At 40.3% G+C, this 25,104-nt stretch overlaps 1 protein-coding gene across 6 annotated transcripts in view; it reads right to left on the minus strand.

Moving 5' to 3' along the window:
• Positions 1-13,716: 13,716 nt before the first annotated feature.
• The window catches only part of LOC149184396 (ATP-dependent protease La (LON) domain protein), a 46,121-nt gene continuing 34,733 nt past the window's right edge, over positions 13,717-25,104 (minus strand). For 3 of the 6 annotated variants that reach the window (XM_089417457.1, XM_089417459.1, XM_089417455.1), the window contains one exon: positions 13,717-14,221. In XM_089417457.1, the coding sequence (XP_089273583.1) occupies positions 14,034-14,221 (188 nt within the window). In that variant the 3' untranslated portion in view covers positions 13,717-14,033. Of the gene's footprint in view, positions 14,222-16,404; positions 16,878-25,104 lie in introns of those variants that run through there. The other 3 variants (XM_089417460.1, XM_089417456.1, XM_089417458.1) reach the window with 2 other exon arrangements.

The raw sequence follows: 25,104 nt of genomic DNA on the forward strand, positions 1-25,104 counted from the left end.
GTGGACTTAAGCAGAAAGGGGAGAAACCTCTGATCCACTGACCGATGTATCGGATCGTAGACAGACACAAAAGCGATATCGGGACCCTGAATCTGGCGATTGCGATCGCGCAATTCGCCGATCGTTGATCGTGCGATAGGCCAATCATGCGATCGCTGATCACCGGTGATCGGATCGGCGAATTGGCATCGGCGATGCACAGAACTCCGAGCCGAGCAACATTGCAATTGCCAATATCGGCAATCAAGGATCGACGACCCCTGATGCCTATAAAAAGGCCAAACCCGATAAGATTTCAAAGCCCAATTGTATAAAATTTCAGGTTCGGGAATTCGGATTTTCACATGTTTCCCGTGTATTTGGGATTTTACCCAAAACACATATGCGATGCGATAAGCGATGAATCTGGACCCGAAAGGGGTTTATAAATGCAAATGTATAATTATTTTAAGTCCGCCATAAAGCCATTTTACGCTATTTTCAATGTTTTAATGTATTTCTTAAATACAAAGGGAAACCAAAAAACAAGCGGGAGTTCGGGCGGGCCATAGGCGGTAAGTGGTTTTGGCCGGGCTCCACCCGAGCCCATACACTGGCTGCCACGTGGCTAGGCGCCGAAGAGAAAAAACCACCCTTTTTGGGTGGGTAATATCCGTGCATGTTAGCCACCCGAAATCAATAATAGTCGTTGATCAACAATCACTTGCGATCGCGCCCAAAGACGGATCCAAAGGGAATATAGGGCGGAACTAATGATTTTTGAAGTTCGATAGACTGCGTTTGGGCAGATTTTCATGTGTATTTGTGTATTTCTCTATGTAAACAAAGAACGACCATTTTTGAGATTTCAAAGGCACCAATGTTCCATTCTGTTACCGAACAGGTGGCCACCATCCCTGAAGGCATTTAGCAATGATTGCTAATGCTCAGAAGGGGATTTGAGCAGACAGAAACTGGGAGCCAGAGAGCCCAGAAAAGAAAAACGAACACACAACGCTGATTGGCTTAAAAACCATAGAATGATAGAGGCAGAAAAAAAGGCAGCACTGAGACAGAAGACAGTGCTAAGGCAGGAGCGCAACAAGCTAAGCCAAAGCAGGAAGCAGAGGCAAAGAGAGTCAGAGCCAAGAGTCAAAGCCGACAGCGAGAGCCGAGAGCCAGAAGAGCCAAGAGCTTCAAGAGCCAGGGATAAAATGGTGTCTAAACCCATCGTTTCGGTGTAAAACAGTGGAGTTGAGCCAAGAGCTTGTAAAAGACTTTGCCATAATCCCAGAGAGCCTAGTTGAGTTGACTAGAGCTCACGGAAACGTAGCCCAAGAGTTTTGGGCGAACTCCTAATTAAATTACTATTCTGTGTGTTTTGCTTTATTGCTACATTGTTTACTGTTATATCTATGTTGTATCAGCATAAACAACAGAATATTAAAAGCACATAAACAGTTCTAAAACAGACATAAGCATACACCTTATTTTCAAGCACATATTTAATTCCGCATTGGTTAATCATAAAGACTTGGGAATAAATAAGCTTTGAAAGTGGGAGAGGTTCTTGTAAGTTAAACAAGAAGCCTAAGTGCCCCATTTTCAGATCAGGGGGTATCAGAGCTTGAGATTGATTGACCTCGCCTTCAAAGAGAGTTATATCAGAATGCTTGATTGACAGAGCAAAGATTGCTTGTCTAAAAGGTGTTTAAACAATGAGAGGTTGATTGTATGCTTGTTTGCACACTGACTATTGTTTGAGTTTACAGAGGTGAAGGGAAACTTGTTGATAGCTCAATCTAGGAAGGACAAGAAGGAAGAAGGTTGAAGGCATTCTTCTATTCCAAAGGACCTCAAAGAAATCCTTGAAGCACAAGAGGTTTGTTGCAAAAGGTTGCTTAATAAAGCCATTTATTAATCTTGTTTGAAGTTCTTTTGTTCATTGGTATAATGACAACTTCTACAAGTGAATCCTCAAATTCCTCCTTCATCACAAGACTCAGTGATGGAGACTTGAAGCAAGACTTGTTCATCATGATAGACAAGGTGAGAGAAATGTATGAGGATGGAAGGAAGAGCGGCATACTTAGAGAGCAGTTGAATTACATAAAGGAAGAGAAGCAGTTGCTTTCTGACAGACTGCAGGAAATGGAGAGGCAACTTCATATTGCAAATATGAACATGAAGAGGATGCATGAGTTGGAGTCACAGCTCTTTGTTGCCAAAGAAGCCTTGGTCAAGTATCAGCTTGAAGAAGAGGTAAACCATTCCAGTTTGTTTTCAAATTCTTCTAAGAATGCTTATATTGGTTATTTTGAAAAACATACTAGAGGCATAGGTTCCAAGCTAATTTCCAAGATGGGCTATGAAGGAAAGGGCTTGGAAAAGCATGCACACGGTATTGTGGAACCAATAATAGTTGAGGAAAGGCCTAAGTATTTGGGTCTTGGCTATGGAGAGTCTTATGGAGAGAGTTCCAAAGCTGCCATGAAGGCCATTGAAACAACTCCAAAAAGGGGTTGCATCGCCGAGTGTGAAGGTTGTATTCAGGAGGAATGCAATAGCTTGAAACATCATTTGCAAGATGCAGGTGTTCAGAAGCACACACTTGAACCAGAGAGTTGGGGAGACTCTAACAGCGTTGAAGAGATTGATGGGGTTCCAAAGGGAGCCACTTCTTCATTTGCTTCACCTCCTCATGAAGGCAATAAACGTGAAAGAGAAAAGTATAAATTTGGTTCTAATCATCTTCCTTTTGATTTTGCTAAGCATAATAAATTTCCACATAAGCATGGGAAAAGAATTGCATGTTCCTTTTGTGGTTTGGATAACCATCATGTTGCTAGATGTTGGAAGAGAATGGCCACATACAGGAAACTTTTGAAGGAAAATAAGCAAAAAGCCAAAGGTCCATTGGACAAGGTACATCATGTTGTCAAGAGGATGCACATGTGTTACACTTACTGCCATAAGCAAGGGCATCTTGCTGAAAGATGTTGGACTCTGAATCCAGCAATGCTTCCACAAAAGCTGAAGAAAGTGGAAAGAGAAGATGGCAGAAATGGAAAGGAAGATTCCATGACTGATGTGTCTCAGGATGATTCACATGTTGATGCTGATGTGCAGACAAAGGTAGTACCTTTGAAAGGGATTGGTGAGAAATGGCTAGAGTTCTTATCCAATTAAGGTTGCATGTCTATTGATGCATCTATTTGCATTTCTTTGTTAATGAGATGCAAGTTGCAGGTTCTTACCAAGAAGGTGAATGGAAAAGTTGAGTAGGAGACTCACTTTGTTGCTGCAACATTATATTTCAGCTTCGAAAGTACAGTGTACTTAAGTGAAAGTTGAAGGATGAAATGCATGCATGAGCATGATGTGCATGGACACAGGGATGTTGATGTTTTCCTTGTTTTGAACATGTATGTGTAATTAACTTGTAGGGTTGATTGCTTTGACATGCATGTGATGCAACGTTGACTTGGGAGAAGTTAACTTGGTCTCCAAGATGGAGATAATAATGAAGTGTTTCATCTTTTGAAAAGAGTCCTAATGGTCTTTTTCTACATGCTTGACTTGGAAAGTCATTTGTTTAAAGGCATGTTTTGTGGGCTTGTTATCTAGTCCATCATTTGTATGCAGATGTAAGACATGGAGGTGTTCACCAAAAGTGAAATATGTTTCTTTTGTTGAAGTAGGAGTTTAGGCCATCCAGTTGTTCTCTGTATTACTGTTGTTGTTAACAGTTGTTGTTGTTGACAGCTTTTCAAACAGGTACAAATGAAATTTTTTGTGAAGCAAATGTACTTCACATTTGTTTGAGCCACCTTGGATCAATGACCAAGGCAGAGAAGTTCAAACTACCTTCTATGACCATCTCAGTAGGAGTTCTGCAGGAAGGCAAGGAGGAAGACAGCTCTTCCCAAGAAGACCAGCCCATCTAGGAAGGGAAGTGGTCAGAAACTTTGGTTCAAAGGCACTATGCAAGGCAAGTGTATGGAGACTGAAAGAAGAGGGTGCTGCTACTCTCATTTACCGTTCAGATCAATATATCAGTCTTTTCGAGACCAAAAGTTCTTTTAGTGGGAAGGCGTGATCCAAAATGGATTTTGGATAGACTCCTAAGTCTAAGTGTTCCTCACAGAGGAAAATGAAAGTCCAAGGAAGTTCTTGGACATAGCCCCATTGCAGATATCTTTTCATATTGAATCTATTGCAACTTGAATGGGCAAAAATGGATTTAGGATGCAGAAGTTATCGCAGAAAGAAGATGCCCTATGTTCTTTAGAAAAAGGGGAAAAATCCTCTTAAATGGAAAAAAAAAACCCTTATAAAGGGAAATCGCATCGGACCAGGGCAAAAGAGCGGACCTAAGCAAAAAGGGGAGAAACCTTCGATCCGCCAACCCGATGTATTGGATCAGAGGCAGACACATAAGTGATATCGGGACCGTGGATCTGGCGATTGCGATCACGCGATTCGCCGATTTTCGATCATGCGATACGCTGATCGTCGATGATCAGATCGACAAATCGACGTCGGCGATGCAGAAAACCCCGAGCCGAGCGACATTACGATTGTCGATATCGACAATCGGCGATCGACGACCCCCGATGCTGATAAAAGGGTCGAACCCGATAAGATTTCAAAGCCCGATTGTATAAAATTTCAAGTTCGAGAATTCGAATTTTCACGTGTTTCCCATGTATTTGGGATTTCACCCAAAACACATACGCGATGCGATAAGTGATGAATTCGGCCCTGAAAGGAGTTTATAAATGCAAATGTATAATTATTTCAAGTCCGCCATAAAGCCATTTTGCGTATTTTCAGTGTTTTAATGTATTTCTCAAATACAAAGGGAAACCACGAAATGAGTGGGATTTCAGGTGGGCCATAGGCAATAAGTGGTTTTGGCCGGGCTCCGCCCGAGCCCATACACTGGCTGCCATGTGGCTAGGCGCCGGAGAGAGAAAACCACCCTTTTCGGGTGGGTAATCTCTGTGCGCATTAGCCACCCGAAATCAATAACAGTTGTTGATCAACAATCACTTGCGATCGCGCCCAAAGACGGATCCGAAGGGAATATAGGGCGGAACTAATGATTTTTGAAGTCCGATAGACTGCGTTTGGGCGGATTTTCCTGTGTATTTGTGTATTTCTCTGTGTAAACAGAGAACGACCATTTTTGGGATTTCAAAGGCACCAATGGTCCATTCCGTTACGGAACAGGTGGCCACCATCCCTGAAGGCGTTTAGCAATGATTGCTAATGCTCAGAAGGGGATTTGAGCAAATAGAGGTCGAGAACCAGAGAGCCCAGAAGAGGAAAACGAACAAAGAGCGTTGCTTGGCTTAAAAGCCACAGAATGATAGAGGCAGAAAAAAAGGAAGCGCTGAGACAGAAGGCAGCGCTGAGACAGAAGGCAGTACTGAGGCAGGAGCGCAGCAAGCTAAGCCAAAGCAGGAAGCAGAGGCAAAGAGAGCCAGAGCCAAGAGCTAGAACCAAGAGCCAGAGCCGAGAGCAAGAGCAGAGAGCCAGAAGAGTCGAGAGTTTCAAGAGCCAGGGATAAAATGGTGTCTAAACCCATTGTTTCGGTGTAAAACAGTGGAGTTGAGCCAAGAGCTTGTAAAAAGACTTTGCCATAATCCCAGAGAGCCTAGTTGAGTTGACTAGAGCTCACAGAGACGTAGCCCAAGAGTTTTGGGCGAACTCCTAATTAAATTACTGTTCTGTGTGTTTTGCTTTATCGATGCATTGTTTATTGTTATATCTATGTTGTATCAGCATAAACAACAGAATATTAAAAGCACATAAACAGTTCTAAAACGGAGATAAGCATACACCTTATTTTCAAGCACATATTTAATTCTGCATTGGTTAATCATAAAGACTTGGGAATAAATAAGCTTTGGAAGTGGGAGAGGTTCTTGTAAGTTAGACAAGAAGCCTAAGTGCCCCATTTTCGGATCAAATACCTCTCTTCGGAAGCAGATATTTGGTAAGTCTGCTCCTCGAAAAACCTTCCAACACTTCTCTAAGGCTCTGTGTCAAACCTCTTTGCCTCTGTGTAGCTCTGGAACCCCCTACATCAGCCCTCTGATGCTCTGCGTTGGCTCTCTGGCCTTCTGCGTCACCAATGCAAGCCCTGCTAGCCTCTGTGCAGTCTCTCTGGCCCTCTGCATGGCTCTTGCTGACTCTGTGTAGCCTCCTCAGTCACTGCGCTGGCCCTCCGGCACTATCTCTGCCTCTTTGCCATGCACTCACTGCCCTCGTTGCAACTCAGATCACTTGTTCGAATTCTCTCAGTAAACCCTGCTCTAGAAAATCGAACCGACTGATCAATCTTGGTCTATCTCCAACTGACCCTCAAGCCTCCTCTTATACTTTTTCTGTTGAGTCTTCAACGGCTGAGATTAAGTCTTTAATCAACGGCTAAAATTAAATCTGGCTTGATCCACGTCATTTAGAACTTTCTCACCCAATTTTATATTAATACCCATTAATATTTTTATTTTCCTAAGTTTAGACTTAGGAACCCATTAAAAATATTAATTAGTTTAATATCTCTCTAATTGGGTAGAATTTCCCAAAACTATTTTTGGGGCTTGGAGATCTCATGTGCTTTATCCTCTCAACCATTTTTCATGGCTAGAGCACATATGATGCTACCACAAATCAACACTCCCTCTTAGCGAGGAATGTGCTCTAGTAATGCTCCACCACTGAACATCACCCTGATCATCTGGCACCGATACCTGTGCTGATGCTTGGCCTGTTGCCCAACATCCTCTACACTAATGCCTCTTGTACTGCTGCCCATCGCTCTGCCACTCCCACTGCTACATCTGTATTGCAGCACCCTCTGCATCCGTACTGTTGTTGGTCCTTTCTCCCAACACTGCGCGGCCCTCTCTCATCATGTTGCATCATGTTGCCCGTAGCACTACTACTGCTATATTTGCACTGCAACTCAGTTACTGAGATGTTGGTAACTGATCTACCCAACTACTGACATCCTTGTCAGGCTAGAAGCCCTCCTAATGTTGAAGCTCTCTTTGCTGCTATCATGTGCTCCCTCTACTGCCTCTGCGTTGTTGCAACAACTATGTGCCTCTCGCACTGCTGCAAACACCTTTGTGCCTTCCTGCACTGATGCAACCTTTTGTGTGTCTCTCGCACTGTTGCAACCCTTTTTGCGCCGCTACAGATCCCTACATTCTAGCAGTGTTCTGCCGCTCCATCTGCATCTTGCTTCTACCGACATCTATCATCTTGATATTGTCACTCGCAGCTCCCGTAGCCAGATATGATCCAAGAGTTTGGGTACCTCAAGGATCCTGCCCCTCATCTCCTGTAGTCCTCCTGACTACAACTCGATGTCCCCCCACCTCTTCTCCAGAAGTACATGAGCACTCATGGCACAGTCGTCATCAGTGTCCACTTCTCCGCCTTAGCCGGCGTTGCCTTGGAGTTAGAAGCCTCTCCCTTATTCTTCTTCCTAGGACACAGGGTTGCATAATGGCCCATCACCCCACAATGGAAGCACTTTATCTTGGAGATGTCCTCATTCTTCCTCTTCCCTTGTTGTCCCGCAGATGCCAGAGACGCATCCTCTTCCTCCTCTTTCTTGATTCGACCTCCTTTGCTGCTACTTCCTGCCTTGGTCAGCTATCTGATCTCTTCTTGGTGAAGAGTTGCCCACAACTCTTCCCATCCTGGAAGATTCGCTCTGCCCAAAATGCTTTGGACGAATGTCTCCCACTCCTCGGAGACTGCATTCAGGGTGGTCCTCACCATTAACTCTTGATCCGGCGTGGCCCCTATGGAAGTAAGTTTGTCTCGAATCTTCTGCAACCCGTTGAGGAATAGATCTATCTGCTCCCCCTTCTGCATCTGATACGACCGCAATTGATTCTCCAGTAGCATCTTCCTCTACACGGAAGTGCCTTGATACAATGTCGTCAAGGTATCCCACATCTCCTTTGTCGTATTCTTCTCGACAATATGTTGAACTACATGATCCTTGACCCCATCAAGGATTATGCACTTTGCCTTGGCCATTGCATCCTCATACCTTTCGTTATGAGCTGGGTCAATTGGGATAGCCACGGTTCTCAAGGCGAAGGCCTTGATACAATGTCTATCCAGAACAGACAGGATCTTGGCCTTCCAAATGACAAAGTTGGATGCTCCATCCAACCTATCCCGATCCCTCAGTCCGTTCATTGCCATCTCCGCTCTTCTCTTCGACTCCCTCTGAGTCTCTACTTCCCTCCTAAAATTTCTCTTTTGGACTCCCTCTAAGTCTCGATTTCCCTCCTGGAAATCCTCTCCAAGACTCCTTCTGAGTTTTGATTTCCCTCCTGGAAATCCTTCTGCCAACAGTCGAACCACTTCTCTCTGATCTCTTTGCTCCTGCAATAGTGATCTGGATTTCTTGGCTAGAAATCCGCCTAGGTAGTGACTCCCTCTACCTTGGTTATAACCTGTTAGGTATTGTTATGCTTCGACAGCAACAGCACCCCACCAGCTTCACAATCCACAATCTGCCCACAGCTTCCTAGGCCCCAGCAGTTGAAGAAACTGAGCCTCTTGGCTCAACGCAATCCTGGCATTAGTTGAATCGCTCCTCTAGCCAATTGTGTCACTCCTACCTAACAGCGCAGGATGATGTGGCTCTTTGTGAGCCTCTTTTACCTCTTATTGCTTCTATGCTGACCCTTTCTTTGGCTCGGAATGATGATGCAAGCCCTCTGTGTCACTCCCTCTCTGTTGCCTTCTACTTAGGAACAACTCTGTCTCTCAGGACAATTGTTTCTGCTGCAAATCTTTTGATTAAGTCGGTGCCTTCAGTTCTCCTGTGATCTGCAATGCTTTGATACCATGTTGAAATTTCTAAGTCTAACTCGTTAGAAATTCTTCCTGTACTATCTGGTTTATTTCACCTACTTGTTTAATTACTTAACAAGTTATTTAACCATATAAATATTGAAAATAAACACAAGTACAATCTCAACCATCTACAGATCATCAACTGAAAGAATAGACAAACACACAAGGGACACTGTTATTTTTGGACAATCGTCCCCGAAAAAACCCAACTTTGGAAAATCGATGCAACAGTTCTGAGGGTTTTATTATTAAGCAGCTTTCTTGAGTACAACTAGGGTGCCAAACTAGCTCACCCAACAGAGATCTCTATCTAGCAATAATACCTCTCTGCAGAAGCAAATATTCGGCAAGTCTGCTCCACGAAAAACCTTCCAACATTTCTTTGAGGCTCTGCGTTAGCCCTCCTGACCTATGTCTAGCTCTGGAACCCCCTACGTCAACCCTCTGATGCTCTGTGCTGACTCTCTGGCCTTCTGTGTCACCCATGCAGGCCCTGCTAGCCTCTGCGTAGTCTCTCTGGCCCTCTGTGTGGCTCTTGTTGGCTCTGCGTAGCCTCCTCAATCACTACACTAGCCCTCCGACACTATCTCTATCTCTCTGTTATGCACTCATTACCCCTCGCTGCAACTCAAATCACTTGTTTGAATTTTCTCAGCAAACCCTGCTCCAGAAAATCGAACTGGCTGATCAATCTTCATGTATCTCCAACTAACCCTCAAGCCTCCTCTTATACTTTTTCTGTTGAGTCTTCAACGGCCGAGATTAAATCTCTGATCAACGGCTAAGATTAGATTTGGCTTGATCCATGTCATTTAGAACCTTCTCACCCAGTTTTATATTAATACCCATTAATATTTTTATTTTCCTAAGTTTAGACTTAGGAACCCATTAAAAATATTAATTATTTTAATGTCTCTCTAACCGGGTGTAGTTTCCCCAAACCATTTCTGGTCTTGGAGATCTCAGGTGCTTTAGCCTCTCCACCAATTTTCATGGCTAGAGCACATCTGATGCTACCCTAGATCAACATCTATGACAATCCTTTGAACCCTAACTTCCCCTTTCATATACTTGGCAAGAGCTTGAGCATCTTCATTTCTTGGTTTAGTGATAGATCCTTTGACATGTTCCATAACCTCATTTACAATGAGATTCAGATTTGTCATTTTCTTCCATGCAAGATAGTTTGAAGCCTTAACCAATTTGTTGTTTTCCTTGCAAAAAGACACTTTGACAGATTCAGATGTGGACATAAATATACTTGATAGGATGCTCCTTCTCCATGTTGCTTCCTTGATGTTGATGATGATAGAGAGAATATAAAACTTTTCCTTGATGAAGGTAGTTTTCTTCAAGAGTGATGCTTGATGCCACAGAGAGTGAGATCTCTTTGGATCCTTTGATGAAGATCGGTGATGACTTCCTGGTGATGTCTTCAATGGTAAGGACCTTGATTCGTCGATCTCTTCAACTTGCCCTTCTTTTCTTGATGATGATTCCAAGACTTTTTTGTGGAATCCTTCTTCAATCTAGGGTTATAATGCTTCCTTTGTAGATCTTGACTTCAAGATGATCTTTGCTTTGATATCTTCCTCGATATTTGATCCTTGAGTGTCCCTCGATAAGATGTCCTTCCTTGACTTTGTCAGCTTAGCTATGATACCATGTTGAGAAATCTAGGGCATCGGTATTAGGTGGTTTTTCTTCTTTAGATAACTGCTTGTGAATGCTTTTTACTTTCTTAGATTAGGATCTTCCTTTACTTAAATTATTAGTGTTCTTTTTCATCAAACATCTACCAACGCATAAACCATAAAGAGACAAGAGACAGAATATAGGCTATCAGCCAGGGCCAAAAGCTCTCCTTCCTGAGAGGAAAACCCGAACAAATTCTTCTTCTTATAGAGATTCCAATTTATGAATACCAAGACCAAGACCCTAGACCTTTATGCCACTCCAAGACCAAGACACAAACCTTCCTTGATGAAAACCTTCTTGAAACAAACTTGTTGCTCTTTCCTTCTCCTATGGTCAATGCAAGTCAAATTGTTTGCACTACTGCAATTTCAGTTTTATCCACAGATCTGCAACCTCGACTTATCTTATACCCTTGCAATTCTCACGTGTGAGCTGTTGGAGGTATCTTCCTTCTTCGCTTAACTAGGAGACTCACTCTTATGACCTCGACTGTGATGTATGTTGATATAAAGATCTTTTTCTGGACTTCTTCGCTGACTGAGGAAACCCTACTACAGAACCTTTAATATATGCCACATGTGTGAGGAAAAGGTAACCAAAACAGTCCCTGAATAACTCAGATTCTTCTCCTACTTCTTGTGTTGGATGAGAAGCTTCTACTTCTGTTTTTCGCACTTTCTGTTGTACTTCAGATGTATGACCGAAATATGTGCCAAGAATGAAAGTCAAATTGCCTATAAATAGTAGTTTTCCCATGATTATTAGCCGACATGACTTGAAGATAAGGTCGACATGCCTTTTGGAGATTAGCTTACTTTCTTCTTGAGCCAACTTGAAGGAGAGGTCTTGTGCTTGTCTTGGAGGGCTTACATACTTACTTTAATGACTCATACAAAATGTCACATGCCCAAGAAGGGTCCTTCATACATGACATAGATTCAAGTTGACTTTTATGACTAGATGACAAATCCTAAAGGCTCAAAATGGGAGCCATCACTAAAAATAAATTCCTTGCTCATGAAACCCATGAGACAAGCATTACAATAATTTTATTTTTCTTCTTTTCATCAATTACATAAAATCACAATTACACGTCATTTTGAAGAATGAACCTAGTTACACTTTTCAACAATAACCTCCAGTACGCCCCACTTCATTCATCCGGGAATACCCTTCGGTGCTCCCACTTCATTCATCTTGGGAAGTATCCTCGAGGTGCTCTCGCTTCATATGTCCGAATATCCTCTAGTGCACCAGCTTCAATCATCCAGGGACTATCCTCTGGTGCTCCCACTTCATTCATCCTAGGGAACAACCTTCGGCGCTCCCCGCTTCAATCATCCAGGGAATAACCTCTAGTGCACCCACTTCAATCGTCTAGGGAGTATCCTCTTGTGCTCCCACTTCATTCATCTAGAGTAATAACCTCCAGGCTATAGCATTCGATAATAGATTGGGAAAAGCATCCAAGATTTGCATCTGGAAATAGCATCCTGCCTTCTTTCAAATACGCTTGCACTCCCAAGAAATAACATCCAGGGAACTAACATCCGGGGAGCTAACATTCGGGGAATATCATCCTGGCGCGACCATCGTAATAGGGTTTAAATGGGCTAAGGATAAGGCCTTCGCCTAGTCATTGTGAAGAGACTCGACCATGGCTCAACCACAATGGTTCTATAAGGGTTTGGACCTACGACAGAGTCTGATTCTCTCCCTTGAGATCCTATGAAGCACACACAGTGTTATCCCTCCTGAGCTAATAGTCTGAATATTTTGAATCTATTCAAGCTCTTCATAAACAACAGTGGTGTTTAGAACAGTTTGGACACTGAAGTTCAGTTTGCACATGCCATATGATTGAATGATCTTAATAAGGAATTATGGCATAATCTAGATGTGATATTTCCTTCATATTTGACATTGGTTAGTTAAAAAGGTCATGTGATTGTTTCTTTGACATTATTTTAGCACCACTGCAATCACAATAATTTAACATTCAAAGCATGATTCTATGTATAGCACTGATGCTTCTTGTCTTTAAGAGGCTGCTCGGTTATTTTAATGAGACACAACCTTATAAACAACATTTTGGGTTATTATTGCAGAATATTTAGCATTATTATCGTTTGATGAAACCTTTAGGGTAATTATGAGCACTCCACGTTGTACTCTATTTTCTCTATGGTATTCTCACACAAATCTCTAGGAATCACTAAACACTTTCATGTGGAATGGTTCACTATCTTATTAGTTAACTAGACTATTAAGCGCATTAATTGTCATAGCAGAGTCAGAATTATGACCTAACATATTCCACATTTAATTTTCCATGGTTTCGTGACATTTTCTTGATTAAATAAGATGGTTTGTTGATCACCTAGCTCAATGCACGTGTGAAATTCAATAGTCTTGCTGCAATAACAAATTCAAAGGCATTAATTTCATGTCGCATTTCAATTCTTTGTTGTCATAAGGATTTTCAATTTGCTTCCATCTTTACTTTATCAGCAAGAATTTGGGATTTGATACTGTTTGAGCATCCACTTGATTAATACATGAGTATATCACATGTTTTTCAAAATGGGCATTAATTTGTTTTATTCACCAATTTGCAACACCTTGTGTCTAGAGCTCCCCTTTAGAATCCTTTTGACTGCCACAATTTCAGATTGGCACTTCTAGGAGAGTTAGTAAAAGTTTACTAATCCTAGGCTACATTCACCCCCTATACCTATGATAAACATAGGATTAGTTCACAAAATCCCCCCTTGATCCTATGATAAACCTAGGATTAGTTCCCGGAATCCCCCCTTGATTTGGTTTTTTCCAAGCCATAAGAGTGGAGCGAGTCACTAGGTGACAGCCAGTGATTCATTTCATACTAGATAGTATCCTTGGTCCTTCTCTGTGAGTGCGGTTATGACTTTTCTTCTAGAAAGAACTCAAATGATAATAGGAAGCATTTCTTCATTAAAAACAACACGTGTAATCTCTCTTAAACTTCTTCTTTGACAATATATATTCCATTAACGGCATTCTCTTTTTCAGGCAACCATTCCTCTGAAATACAGCTAAGGTAACATTGTTTCATTCTATCTTTCATTTTACTTGATGCGTACAACAAAGCTATATCCAAGGTAAGAGAATGGTAAATCTGTGTGCACTTTCCTATTCGGAATCCCTCAAATAAACAGTCATGTTAAATATGTAATGATCCAATGCAGCGGTTGAATCCCTGAGGCTTTCTTGGATAATATGAAGGGTGTACATCAACATGATATAAGTATGCATTAAAACAGGCCAATGAGAGTTGCATTTATAGATACAAGTTCAGTGAGAAAGCAGAGATATAGGGCATCTTTCTACTATAAACATCATGCTCTCTTAAATTTATCTGTATAAGAATGAAGAGAACAAATCTTGCTTCCATAAAAGGCCTATGTACAACTACAGACCTAGAGATCTAAAGATTGAAGAGCAAGTTTGGCTGCAATCAAGGCCCTGCTTTCTTTTACCAACTTTATGACGTTATCCAACCTTTGAATAGTGCTTGTTGATTCCATGGCATGCAATCTCTCTTGCCACAAAACCCGTAATTCTGAAGTTGTTGCACCTGTCAAGAAAGCGCATGAAACATTTTTAACTGTGGAGATTCAGAGAATGCCTTTCCTTCCATTTTCCCTGGAAAACTCTCGTGAACTCCTTGTGAAAATATGAGAAACAACTCGTTATAATTGAAAAGCATCTTTACCCAATGAGATGTTATAAGAATTCATCCTTTCACAACAATGAATAATCTAAAGAACAAGAAAAAGAAATGGAAAAATAAAACAATAGGTGATCTTGATTTGGGTTCCTACATGGTCAAACAAGCAATCCACATGAATGAGAAAACAATAGACTTTAGCTCTAATTAACTTGGCATTCTACATCATTCTAAACTGATCAAAAAACACCACAGACAACCAAAGAACATATTTAACCCACTGAAGCAGCTATAATTTAGATTAACCCTCATTAATGCACCATGCCGCTCCTTACAGATTACCCAGGCTACTCACCCCAAGCTAGTAGTGTCCATATAGGCTAGTGGGAGCTAGTACTAAAGCAAATTGACATGGAACTTCTCCTCACCATATGAATAGTGAGTCCCTTTCAATAAAACCAATGGCTGGCCTGGCTAATTGAGAAGGGGCAAGGTACGAGCGAATGCTCTATAGTCACGCATGGGAAATGAAGTCAGAAAAGGGCCTTACTTTTCACATTTCCGAAACTAATTCAATTCCTAAAATTGATTATAGCGGTAATGCTTGTAATAAATATCTGGTAATTCATAAAGGGGGTAGGGCATAGCGGGAATGCTTGTAATAAACAATCAGGTAATTCATAAAAAGAACAGAGATGTCAAGAACAGTGATTGTTCAACAAAGGTTGTAATTAATGTCAAGACAGTATAACTGACTAGTAATAAGAAGACTCTTGCAGTATCAGCGCAGTAATAAGAAGCCTCTTGCAGCAACAGCGCAGTAATAAGAAGACTCGTGCAATAAACAGCGTAGCAACAGATGACAGAGGAAGACAATCAGAAGAAAGAGGCGCGCAGTACAAACAGATGAAGTATGGTTGCAGGGGGAGTATGATCAACAGACAGTAAGGATTATAAAAGCAGAGAATTCGATCCTCTTTGGAAGATACCGTAGCTAGAGGATAAGAAGGCGGATAGAGAAGAAGATGGTAAATAATAAGGCGCTGTCTACATCTTCCACTTTTTGTCTATAAGAGAAAGATTGCCCGAGCAAGCGGGGCGGGGAGAGGCGAATCAATTCCAATATCGTAATGTTGGCGTGTGTATTAAGCAAATCCATCTAGAAATAAGTAGGGTTTAGCTCAGGCTTGGTATGATAAGATTCCTAGCAGCAGTAGCTATAGGAATGGAGGAAGAAGGACCAACAAAAGTAGCAAGTTCACCTACTATAATAGCAGATGGGATAGTTATCGAGGTTACAATAGGATTGGACAAAACAGAAGGTGCTTGCGAGTTGGGGGAAGAGGAGGTACCAGTGACTATGCTACCTACGTGTTACCACATTGACATTGGGGTGGTGAAATTCTTCAATCTAAAACCCCAATTAATAGACAAACCTCCAGATAGACTAGAAGGAAGAGGGGGTTTGGGAGCTACGGAGGCTCCTGTGCCCTGGGTAGAATACTATGGGAAAGGATTTGTCAAGATTCCTAATTGAGCATTTCTAGATTGTAAGGGTGCAACAGTCTAACTACTACTCCTTTACTTCCCTATTGGAGCTTCATGTCAATGAATAAGCATTTCTGTTGTGACTGAACTACATCTAGTAAGTTTACTGGGCAATACTTTGATGATCAGCAATATTATCCGAAATTTTCATACTATTGAACAGCTCATAAGGTGTTGACCATTATACTACCTATCAAAAACAAAGCGCTCCTATGGAAATAGAATGCATAATGTCAAACTGAACACCAAAATCTCTAGCATACAAGTAAATAGATAACCACATATAAATGTACACTGGATCAAGACAAACAAAACACCTTTCTGGCGGTATTCTCTTTCTGAAATCTGGTTGTTGAAACTTGAAACCAGTCAATTTCCATTTCTTGTAACACGATAGTCATAACTTGGAAGCATTAGAATTAGAGAATTAGTTGTTTAGACTAGGATTAATTATTAAAGACACTCCACAAGACACACACAAATATCCCAATAGGAAAAAGATCCAGTGAGCTCAAGTGCTCCTGATACAATATAATGGTAAATATAAGCCAAATGTGTGACATAAATAGGAAGGATATGACCTTTGGATCACAACTCTCTCTCTCTCTGTACTAGCGATAACAATGACTTGAAATCAATATTATACACTAACATCCTCCCTTTAAGCTTGACTTGGAAGCAAGGAAAGGACGTTACTATTATCCCCTTTAATGAAAACCTCTTTCCCAAACAGAGTACAACAATTAATAATTTCGACCTAATGTTCAATTAGTGATTGAGATGTCAAGAATCTGGTCCTTACAGCGGCAAAACTCCTAATGAATATACTCAATCTGGGATCCACTACAAAAGAGAATGATGACCAATGTCCACAACATCCTAACCATAACAACCAACAAACAAGGTGTTGACAGAGAGTTGTTCAGAATTGTGGCCTCCAAAACGCCTTTGCATAAACCTCTTTGAAATGAGCGAAGAAAACAAGAGTTTAAATGTAGAGTCCTATTTCAGGACTGTAGCCTCCAAAATACCTTCACACGGGCCACTTTAGAATCAATAAAAACAAGTTTAAATGAGCATATGCATGAACAGCAGAGCAAGGGTCTAATTCTCACAAGTTTTGTCAGAGAACAGTCTTCAGGAAATGTCAAAGGCAATGCAAAAGCGTGTTGAAGATGAAAGTGATCCAACAAAGATGCTAGTAGCACAAGAGTATTGAGTCTATAGACAGTCAACAAGAATGCTTCAAGGGAGCTAACCATGCACTAATTGTTAAAATTTCAAACAAGACATGAGACAAGATGGTTTCTCCATTATAAAGATGTTTTCTGCCACACATATGTGCAAAACAAAGCAACAAGGGTATGCCAGCATCAAAACTATCAAGAAGAGACTACTACTACAATAAGTAATCATTAAAAAGAGCAATAAGGATTATACGTTGTATAATCGAATAAACCCATTGATAAGAGCTCAAACATCACCATGACCAATTATCAATCCAACCACAATTAGTCCTAACAGTGGGTACCAATCTAGAATTCTGCCATCTATGCTTCTTAACAATCAATTTGCAAGAAGAATGGTGACAATAATATAATGCTAGTAGATACTAGATGAAGAGCAAAAATTCTCCAATCACTATGATTATAATGACAATGAAGAATCTGATTCTGAGTGATCAGAAAGTGCAAGATCTGGTTTCTGCAGATCCTTGGTAGAAGATGCATATGGTGCAAATTCTAGTTTTTGAAAATTAGTAGTGGTAAAAGCAACAAGGTGACTTGCATCTAATAATAAATCTCAATATATCCAAGACATGTGCTCACCGTCTCATCTAAATTTGTATCACCTGTATCAGAAGTTGAAACCATTTGGAATTTATTACGTAGACCCCAAGGGGATGATGGGTCAATTGTCTGGTGGGAGGATGTTATTTCCTCAGATGAAAGTTTGAATTTTTTAACTAAATGAGACTTACAACAGAAACATGGAACTTGTAGACTACATGAAATCGGCAGCAACAGCTATAAAAGAAATATGTTCAGCAATAAAGACAATAATTCCAGAAATAACCAGTAGCATATCTGATAGTATATTATTAACATATCTTATAGTATATTATTAAGTGCTAACAGCATAAATGGTCAGCAGTAGCAACAACACTTGAACACTAGAAAACTACATAAGATCAGAATTTTCCTGGGAAAGTATAGACACCAACTCAGACACAAATCCAAGGGCAATATGGATGTTGATCATGGCCAAGAAAAACCTCTTACAGACCACCAGCAATATCAAATTCAATACCGTCCCTCTATTGCCTGTAATCCTACTTATAGATAATGTTCCCACTTTAGCTTCATTGTCTTATGCGTGTGGAATAACTAGACTTTACATAAAACTTCTTAAATTAATAGAAAAGTACAATTGATTGCCATAAATTTTATCTTAGCATGAAATAACTAACAGATAATACTGATGGATTGAAATCCCTTAACTAACGGATAATATTGATGACTATAAATTTTAATAATAGACACAAAGTACCAATAACTAACAACGAAGTAGTTACCTTTAGGCATCGTGAATTTAAATGTTGAGCACGTTTGTATGTAGGAAATCTTGTCACCTTTGAATCTTCACAAAGAAATTGCAAAGGTTCTCATCCATTCAAATATGTATCCATTATTTCACTTGGGTGAACCCTTGCAAAAGAAAATATGGAGAGACTAAAATTTGCCTCTTGTTTACCATGGATTGTACTCTTACTAACAAAACCTTTCTTATTCCCTACTAAACTACTATCTTTTGTAACCACCCTCCTCCCACATTTACCCAAGTTAACTAGTCCATTGGGGTAAACATGTGACGAGAGGCTACTATGATCTGATTCAACTCCCCATGTACAGTTAAGGAAGTGGAACCAACAAAACACAACCAATTTGACCTTCTACACATGTTACAGAACCTTCAGGAGCCAACCAACCCTTCCAGGTGACCAAACCCTTAAGTAACTGGGCATTTTACTGACCTAGAGCCTCAGTCGCTCCCATGACATGGGCATGCATGCAACTGGGACCATCCAGTCGCTCCCACAGCAAGGCATGCCAGCAACTGGGGACTTTTTCAGCTAGTTCTGAGTCAGCGACCTCAGATTCTATGCCACTTTTTCAGAGCTAGGTCTCATGCCACTACCCATAACTTCATGAAACTTTTAGAAATGAAAAATAACATCGAAACAATGATACTAATGCAAATACTTGAACAAAGACTTGATCTGACCCCTACTAGCCATGACAGGCATTTCGTCAAACATGTCACAAATATGCATTCTACAAGTCATTGTTGAAGAATCTAGGGCAATTAGGTGTAGTGTGATTCTTCTTGACTTGATAACAATTTGTGGAGTCTTTTTACTTTTCCTTGTTAGCTTAATCTTCTTCTTATTATTATTAATGCATGTGTGTGTACTTCATCAAACACTTATCAAAACATAAAAACAAGAACACGAGATTTTGGCTCTCTGCCAGGGCCAAAACCTCTCTTCTCTTGAGAGGAAAACCCTTTGGTAAGTTTTCTCTTATTGAAGCTTCTTTCTTGATCAATGCCAAACCCTAGACCCTTGACTAGAAGATCCTCCAAGCACAAGTTAAGTCCTTCCTTTTCTCTGCACTATGTTTTCCCGGTACTTTGTTCACCTCCTTCTGGCACTTCATTCCCCGACACTTCGTCCTTCTTCTAGCACTTTGTTCTTCCTTCCAATGTTAGTAGATCTTCTAGAAGAGATACTTTTACTTAGTGATATCCTTCACCTAAGGATACTCATTCCTTCTCTTGATCATCCGAGTTCCTTCTTGATGTATGGTGGTAGGCTTAGTGTGACAGCACTGCAGCCCTAATTCTTGCACATGAGAGAGGTACCCTAGAGAATTAGGGTCCTTTTACCTTCGATAGAGAGAGAGTTTTCTTTGCTTGCCTTGAGAGGCCTTGGATGCCTAATTTCTAACCCAAACAAATGATGAACATGTGATTGTGACCTTACTATAGATATATCCGCAGACTGCCCTATCTTTTCTCGCACATATGATTGTATTAACCCTAGAAAACAGTCCTTTCCACTTCGGCTTTTCTCCTCCTTCCTTCGCTACCCTAGAAGACCTCTTATTTGTCCTTTGTTACCTTTTTTCTAGCCTCTTCTCTTCGCAGATTTCATAGTTACTTGATGGATGTTGTAATGGAGTGGACAACCTCTATTTATAGAGGATTGTCCCTCCTTTTAGGCCGACTAGAAGGCCGACATGTAGACTGTTTGCAGGCCGACTTGTTATGCTTACTTCGGATGGTTTCTTTGGTGGTGTCACATGCTTGAAGGAGACTCTTTGATGGTGCCTTTGCATAGGAGGGGGCTTGACTTTGCTTGGAGGTAACTTCCTTGACTCTTATACACAATGTAACATACCCTTAAGGTCTTTAACATAATTCTTTTGACCTTTTGATTTATCTATAGCACTTTAACATGTGCTAGACCTACTTCAATGAGCAAGAAACTCATTGACAGATCATAACCAAGAAACCACATGCATGTGCCATTCATGCCAAAACTAGCAAGGAAATCATACATGCAACTTGGTACGTGCAAGCAAAACCCGTTGTAGTTGCTGATATGATGGCCTCTTGCGCTTTCCCGCTCTTCCTTTGTCTTCTTGCTCCAAAACTCCAAGTATGCCACACTCCTCCAAGAGTGCTCCAGGAAAATTATGTGTCCAAGAGTATGAGAGAGAGAGAGAGAGAGAGAGTAGAATATGAGAGCTCCAGAACTGAACCGACAAAAGCCATGAACTGATCCTCAGAAGCTCTTTTATTAATGAGCCTCTATTTTCTTCATTTTCCTCCTCACATGCAACCTGTGACCTTTCACCTCCCTTTCTCCTATATTTCATTATTTTCATAAATAAAATGTCAATTATTGCCACTTTCCCTTTCCAAAGCCTTTGCCATTGTCTTTGCCAATTTCCATAGTCATTAATTAATCACAAGTGATTCCCATCACTATTTTTTTACCTAGCATTCAACTTGGGATACGCATCCCATGACCATGGTTATTATTTTTCCTTTATTAACTTTATTACATGGATTTTTGACCAGGGTTGTTACAAACCCCTCCCCCTTGGGGGAACATCATCCTTAGTGTTCAACGACACCTACAACTAGCAAGACCGTTGAAAAGCAAAATATATTGCCCATGGAGCTTTATAACTTAGTTTGTTGCAGTATTTACAATGATCATCCTGCTGAGAAGCACCAACATGAGAAACATAACAACATGATAACCATAACGACATGACACCCATACCGCTTATTGGAGCTTTATAACACAGCTCATGGTGGTGTTTACATCCTATTGACCACTACGTGTCAACGACCCATAGCAATACACCCCTTTTTTCGCAAAAGGGATAGTGCCCGCTCGATGTGTTCGTGCCGTACAACTATCATCATCAGTTTCACTTCCAAGATGTTATGTAAACCCTTTCTGCATATGTATAATGTAAATAATCTCAGCAGATCCGTGTCGTGTATGTAATTACCTAGGTAAACCTACTTTTTGGTGACGATCTACATTCCGGGAGGTTTTGTCTCACCGATCCATTCTCAGATGGTTGGCAAAGTTTTCTGTTGGGCATGGAATCCCCCCCAAGGCATGTTTTGGGGCTTAAAGCCCGAGTTTTGACCGAGTCTTCTTGTAAAAGCTCCGCGAATTGTGGGTGCGGGGCGCGAAAGTATAATAGAGACATAGGGTTGTCCACCCTAGTTTTTGTAATGTAATGTCGACTGGATAGACCTACCCATGGTCCGCGGACCATGGGATTGTATAAATAGAGCGAGACTCTAAGTGTATAAGATAAGGAATAGAGGATTAGGTGTCCAACATTCCCCCCTTAATCCGAAGGGGTATGGGTTTCATTAATGAATCAGAAGCAGAACATATCAACTAAATCAGAAGTTTCTTGGAAAGTTTTTAAGGGCTTATTGAGCTACCATCCGCTGGATTCGGAATTTCTCTTTCTCTGAAAAACTTTCGAAATCATTTTTGCTCCCTGGGGTTTTCAACAGAAAATTTCGGAAATTTTTTTATATGTTAGTTGTCTTTGCTACTACATCTTCTCCGTCGAGCGGCTCTGCTCTCCCTCGCTCTCTGTGCATTCCTTTCCCTTGTCGCAACACACTCTGTCGACCTACAAAACTATAAAACTCGACTTGCTTTGTTTTGTGTAGTTTTGATTTGTTTCGATTTCATTTAGTTTAGGTTTGTTTAGATAGTTCAATTTTGTTTTTTTGTGAGCTTTCATTTTGTTTTTTTTATTTTTATTTTTTTGATTTAAAAGAAATTTAAAAATAAGGAAAAATAATAATAATTTTTTTTCTAACTTTAAACTTTTTGTTATTTTCAAATTTCATTTTCATTTGTTTTGATTTGGATTTGGATTTTGATTTTTTTATTTCTTATATATATATATATATATATATATATATATGAAAATAAAAAAATATAAATCCAAAACCCTAAAAACCTAAAAGTAAAACTAAAAATAAAAAAGGGTTCATTTCTCATGTGACTTTAAGATATCCTAAAAAATTTAAATCAAAAGTAATTTTTTCGCATTAAAAGATTTTAAAAAATTTATGCGGCCTCTGGCCCATTAAAAAATTTAAAGCATTATTAAATCCTTTTGATTTATTTTGGTCACATTAAAAAGTCTTAATTGATCATTTATTGCATTAGGTCTTGCTTCATAAAACTTAGCACATTGAAATAGTTTTCCTAAGGACTAATTGAATTTGTCAATCTTTAGTTCCTTCTTGGTGTTCTTTTTGTGTGTTAAGGGTAAAACTCTAAAGAAAACTTTTGTGGTATTGACATTTTTTCATCTCTATAGTTAAACGCGCTTTAAAAAAATTGTATCTAAAGATTAACTATATGAAAGTGGTAAATTTTCCTAGATTTGGGTCACTAAGCATAAATCATTTTAATTCTAGGATTGGAATTGATTAACATTTAAATTTCATGGTGTTTTAAAGTATTTGGATCTCTAGAAATTTAATTGCTAGAATATTTTGCGTCTACCGAAATTGATCGTCATTGCTTGAATTATTTGATGTGTGGATATTTTCAAGTAATTGTTAAAGTGCTCTGTCGTGGAATTATAATAGATTGCATATCTTTGTTTCCTAAGCTGAGTATATTTTGAGCATCTGTTGACATTGATATTAAATTGCAAAGAAGTTTTTGTTCTCTTTGAGCTATAATTGTATCAGAAAGATTTGAAATAAGCTTGTGGTTTAATTGTAATATTTTCAAGGGTTTATTTTTAAGTCTTCATCCAATAAAGCGAACATTTAATTTTGGTGATTGAGGGCTTTTGCGACACAAGTGTTTTCTAATCCTCGAGTCTAACTTCATCCCATCATCTGGTGCATTTGCATATAAGTTAGCTTTGCATAAATAAAATTTACTTCCAAGCATAAGCTTGGTCGATAGAGAGATAGGTATCCATCCATCTTTGCTTGAGAAGCCTGCTTTTAATAGTACTTAAAACGGTGACCTTGCAGTCGTCAGAGCCACAACTCTCTGCAGCGCCGGAGGCACCAGGTATGTTAGATTTTCAGGAGAGGTATTGTTAATCACACCTTAGTGTGCTTCGCCTTATCTTCTCTCTACCAATTACTACGAAATCAGGCTCAACACAGAAAGGATCAAAGGATTCACATTTAAGTAGGCATTTAACTAAAATTAACCAAGATTCTTGCACCTCACATTAGTTTTAAGATCTGCATTTCATATAAGATAGTCATTCATCTAAGCAGTAGTTGCTAATCGATTACTTGATCTTAATTTCCCTAGCAAGATCGTTGACTCCATAAGGCACTGGTATCAATCGTTTAAAATCTAATTAAATCCTATAAGTCTTGCTAAATCTTAATCAAGTACTTGATCGCTTCACTGTGTCTCCCGAACTGGTTGGTTCCCAACTAGTTCTTCTTCATTCCATTTTTCCATAGGGTCTACCCCCCTTAACCTGCAGTAGGGAGACAACTTAAACGGAGAGACTGGGGATCAGGGTGACAGCCCCCGATCTGAGCCGTTGTCATGGTGCCTAGACATTCTGTGCGACAACAGTCCCAAAGCGAGATAAAGTGGAAGAGCCTAATGGTTTCAGACCCATTGCTCTCTGCAATATTATATATAAGATTATTACTAAGATCATAGCCAATTGCCTTAAGCCCCTCTTCCCAAAGCTCATTTCTCCAAAACAAACAGGCTTTGTGGAAGGTAGGCAAATCCTTGATGGTATCATGGTCACTCATGAAGCTATCCACTCCTTGAAATTCTCTTGTAAACCTAGAATGTTGCTTAACCTCGACCTCTCTCAGGATTTTGATAAGCTTAATTGGCAATACCTCCTCCTGGTTCTACAGGCCTTTGGCTTCTCTTAACTGAGTCGAGTGGATCGACAATCTTCTATCCTTTGCCTCATCTTCCATTCTTGTTAATGACTCCCCCATTGCCCCTTTCAAATCCTCTCATGACATCCAACAGGGAGACCATCTCTCGCCATTCCTCTTCATTTTGGGTGTGGAAGGGCTGGTAATATCTCTTAAATTTGTTGTCTCCAATCATTCACAGCAAGACCTCCATCTATTTGGTGAGGATCTTCCCCTTACTCACCAGCGATTTGTTGATGATACCATGAGAATGGACACCCCTTCCATCTTTGAAACTAGTGAGTTCCATCAAATCTTAGATAAATTCTCTCTTACCTTTGGCATGAATGTCAATAAGTCTAGATCCCAATTCTCTCTCTTCAATACCCCCCCTCCTTATTCAACGTCACATTGTTGACATCCTGGGCTTCCAAAAAATCAGAGTTCCTTCGAAGCACTTAGGTGCCCCATAGCTTGAAACTTCTTTGAAATGGAGTATTTAGGAGGATCTCCTACCTAAGATCAACAGCAAGTTGGCAAGGTGGGCATTCCGCTCTTTGAATATTGCAGGCAAACTTGTCCTTCTAAAAACAGTTCTCCGAGCCCTTCCCATCTACCTATGTTTCGCACTAATGGCACCTACATCAATTCTTCAAGAACGTCCGCAAATCCAACACAAATTTCTTTAGGGAGGCTCCACCATGGAATGCAAATGGTCATTGGTGGCTTGGGATAGGCTTTGCAAACCCAAACTCAAGGGCAAACTCAGTTTGAGGGACCCCATC

This window comes from Pinus tabuliformis, chromosome 3_2 (assembly GCF_031772625.1).
Source record: "Pinus tabuliformis cultivar Carrire ecotype Pingquan chromosome 3_2, CPIR1, whole genome shotgun sequence".
NCBI lineage: Eukaryota > Viridiplantae > Streptophyta > Pinopsida > Pinales > Pinaceae > Pinus > Pinus tabuliformis.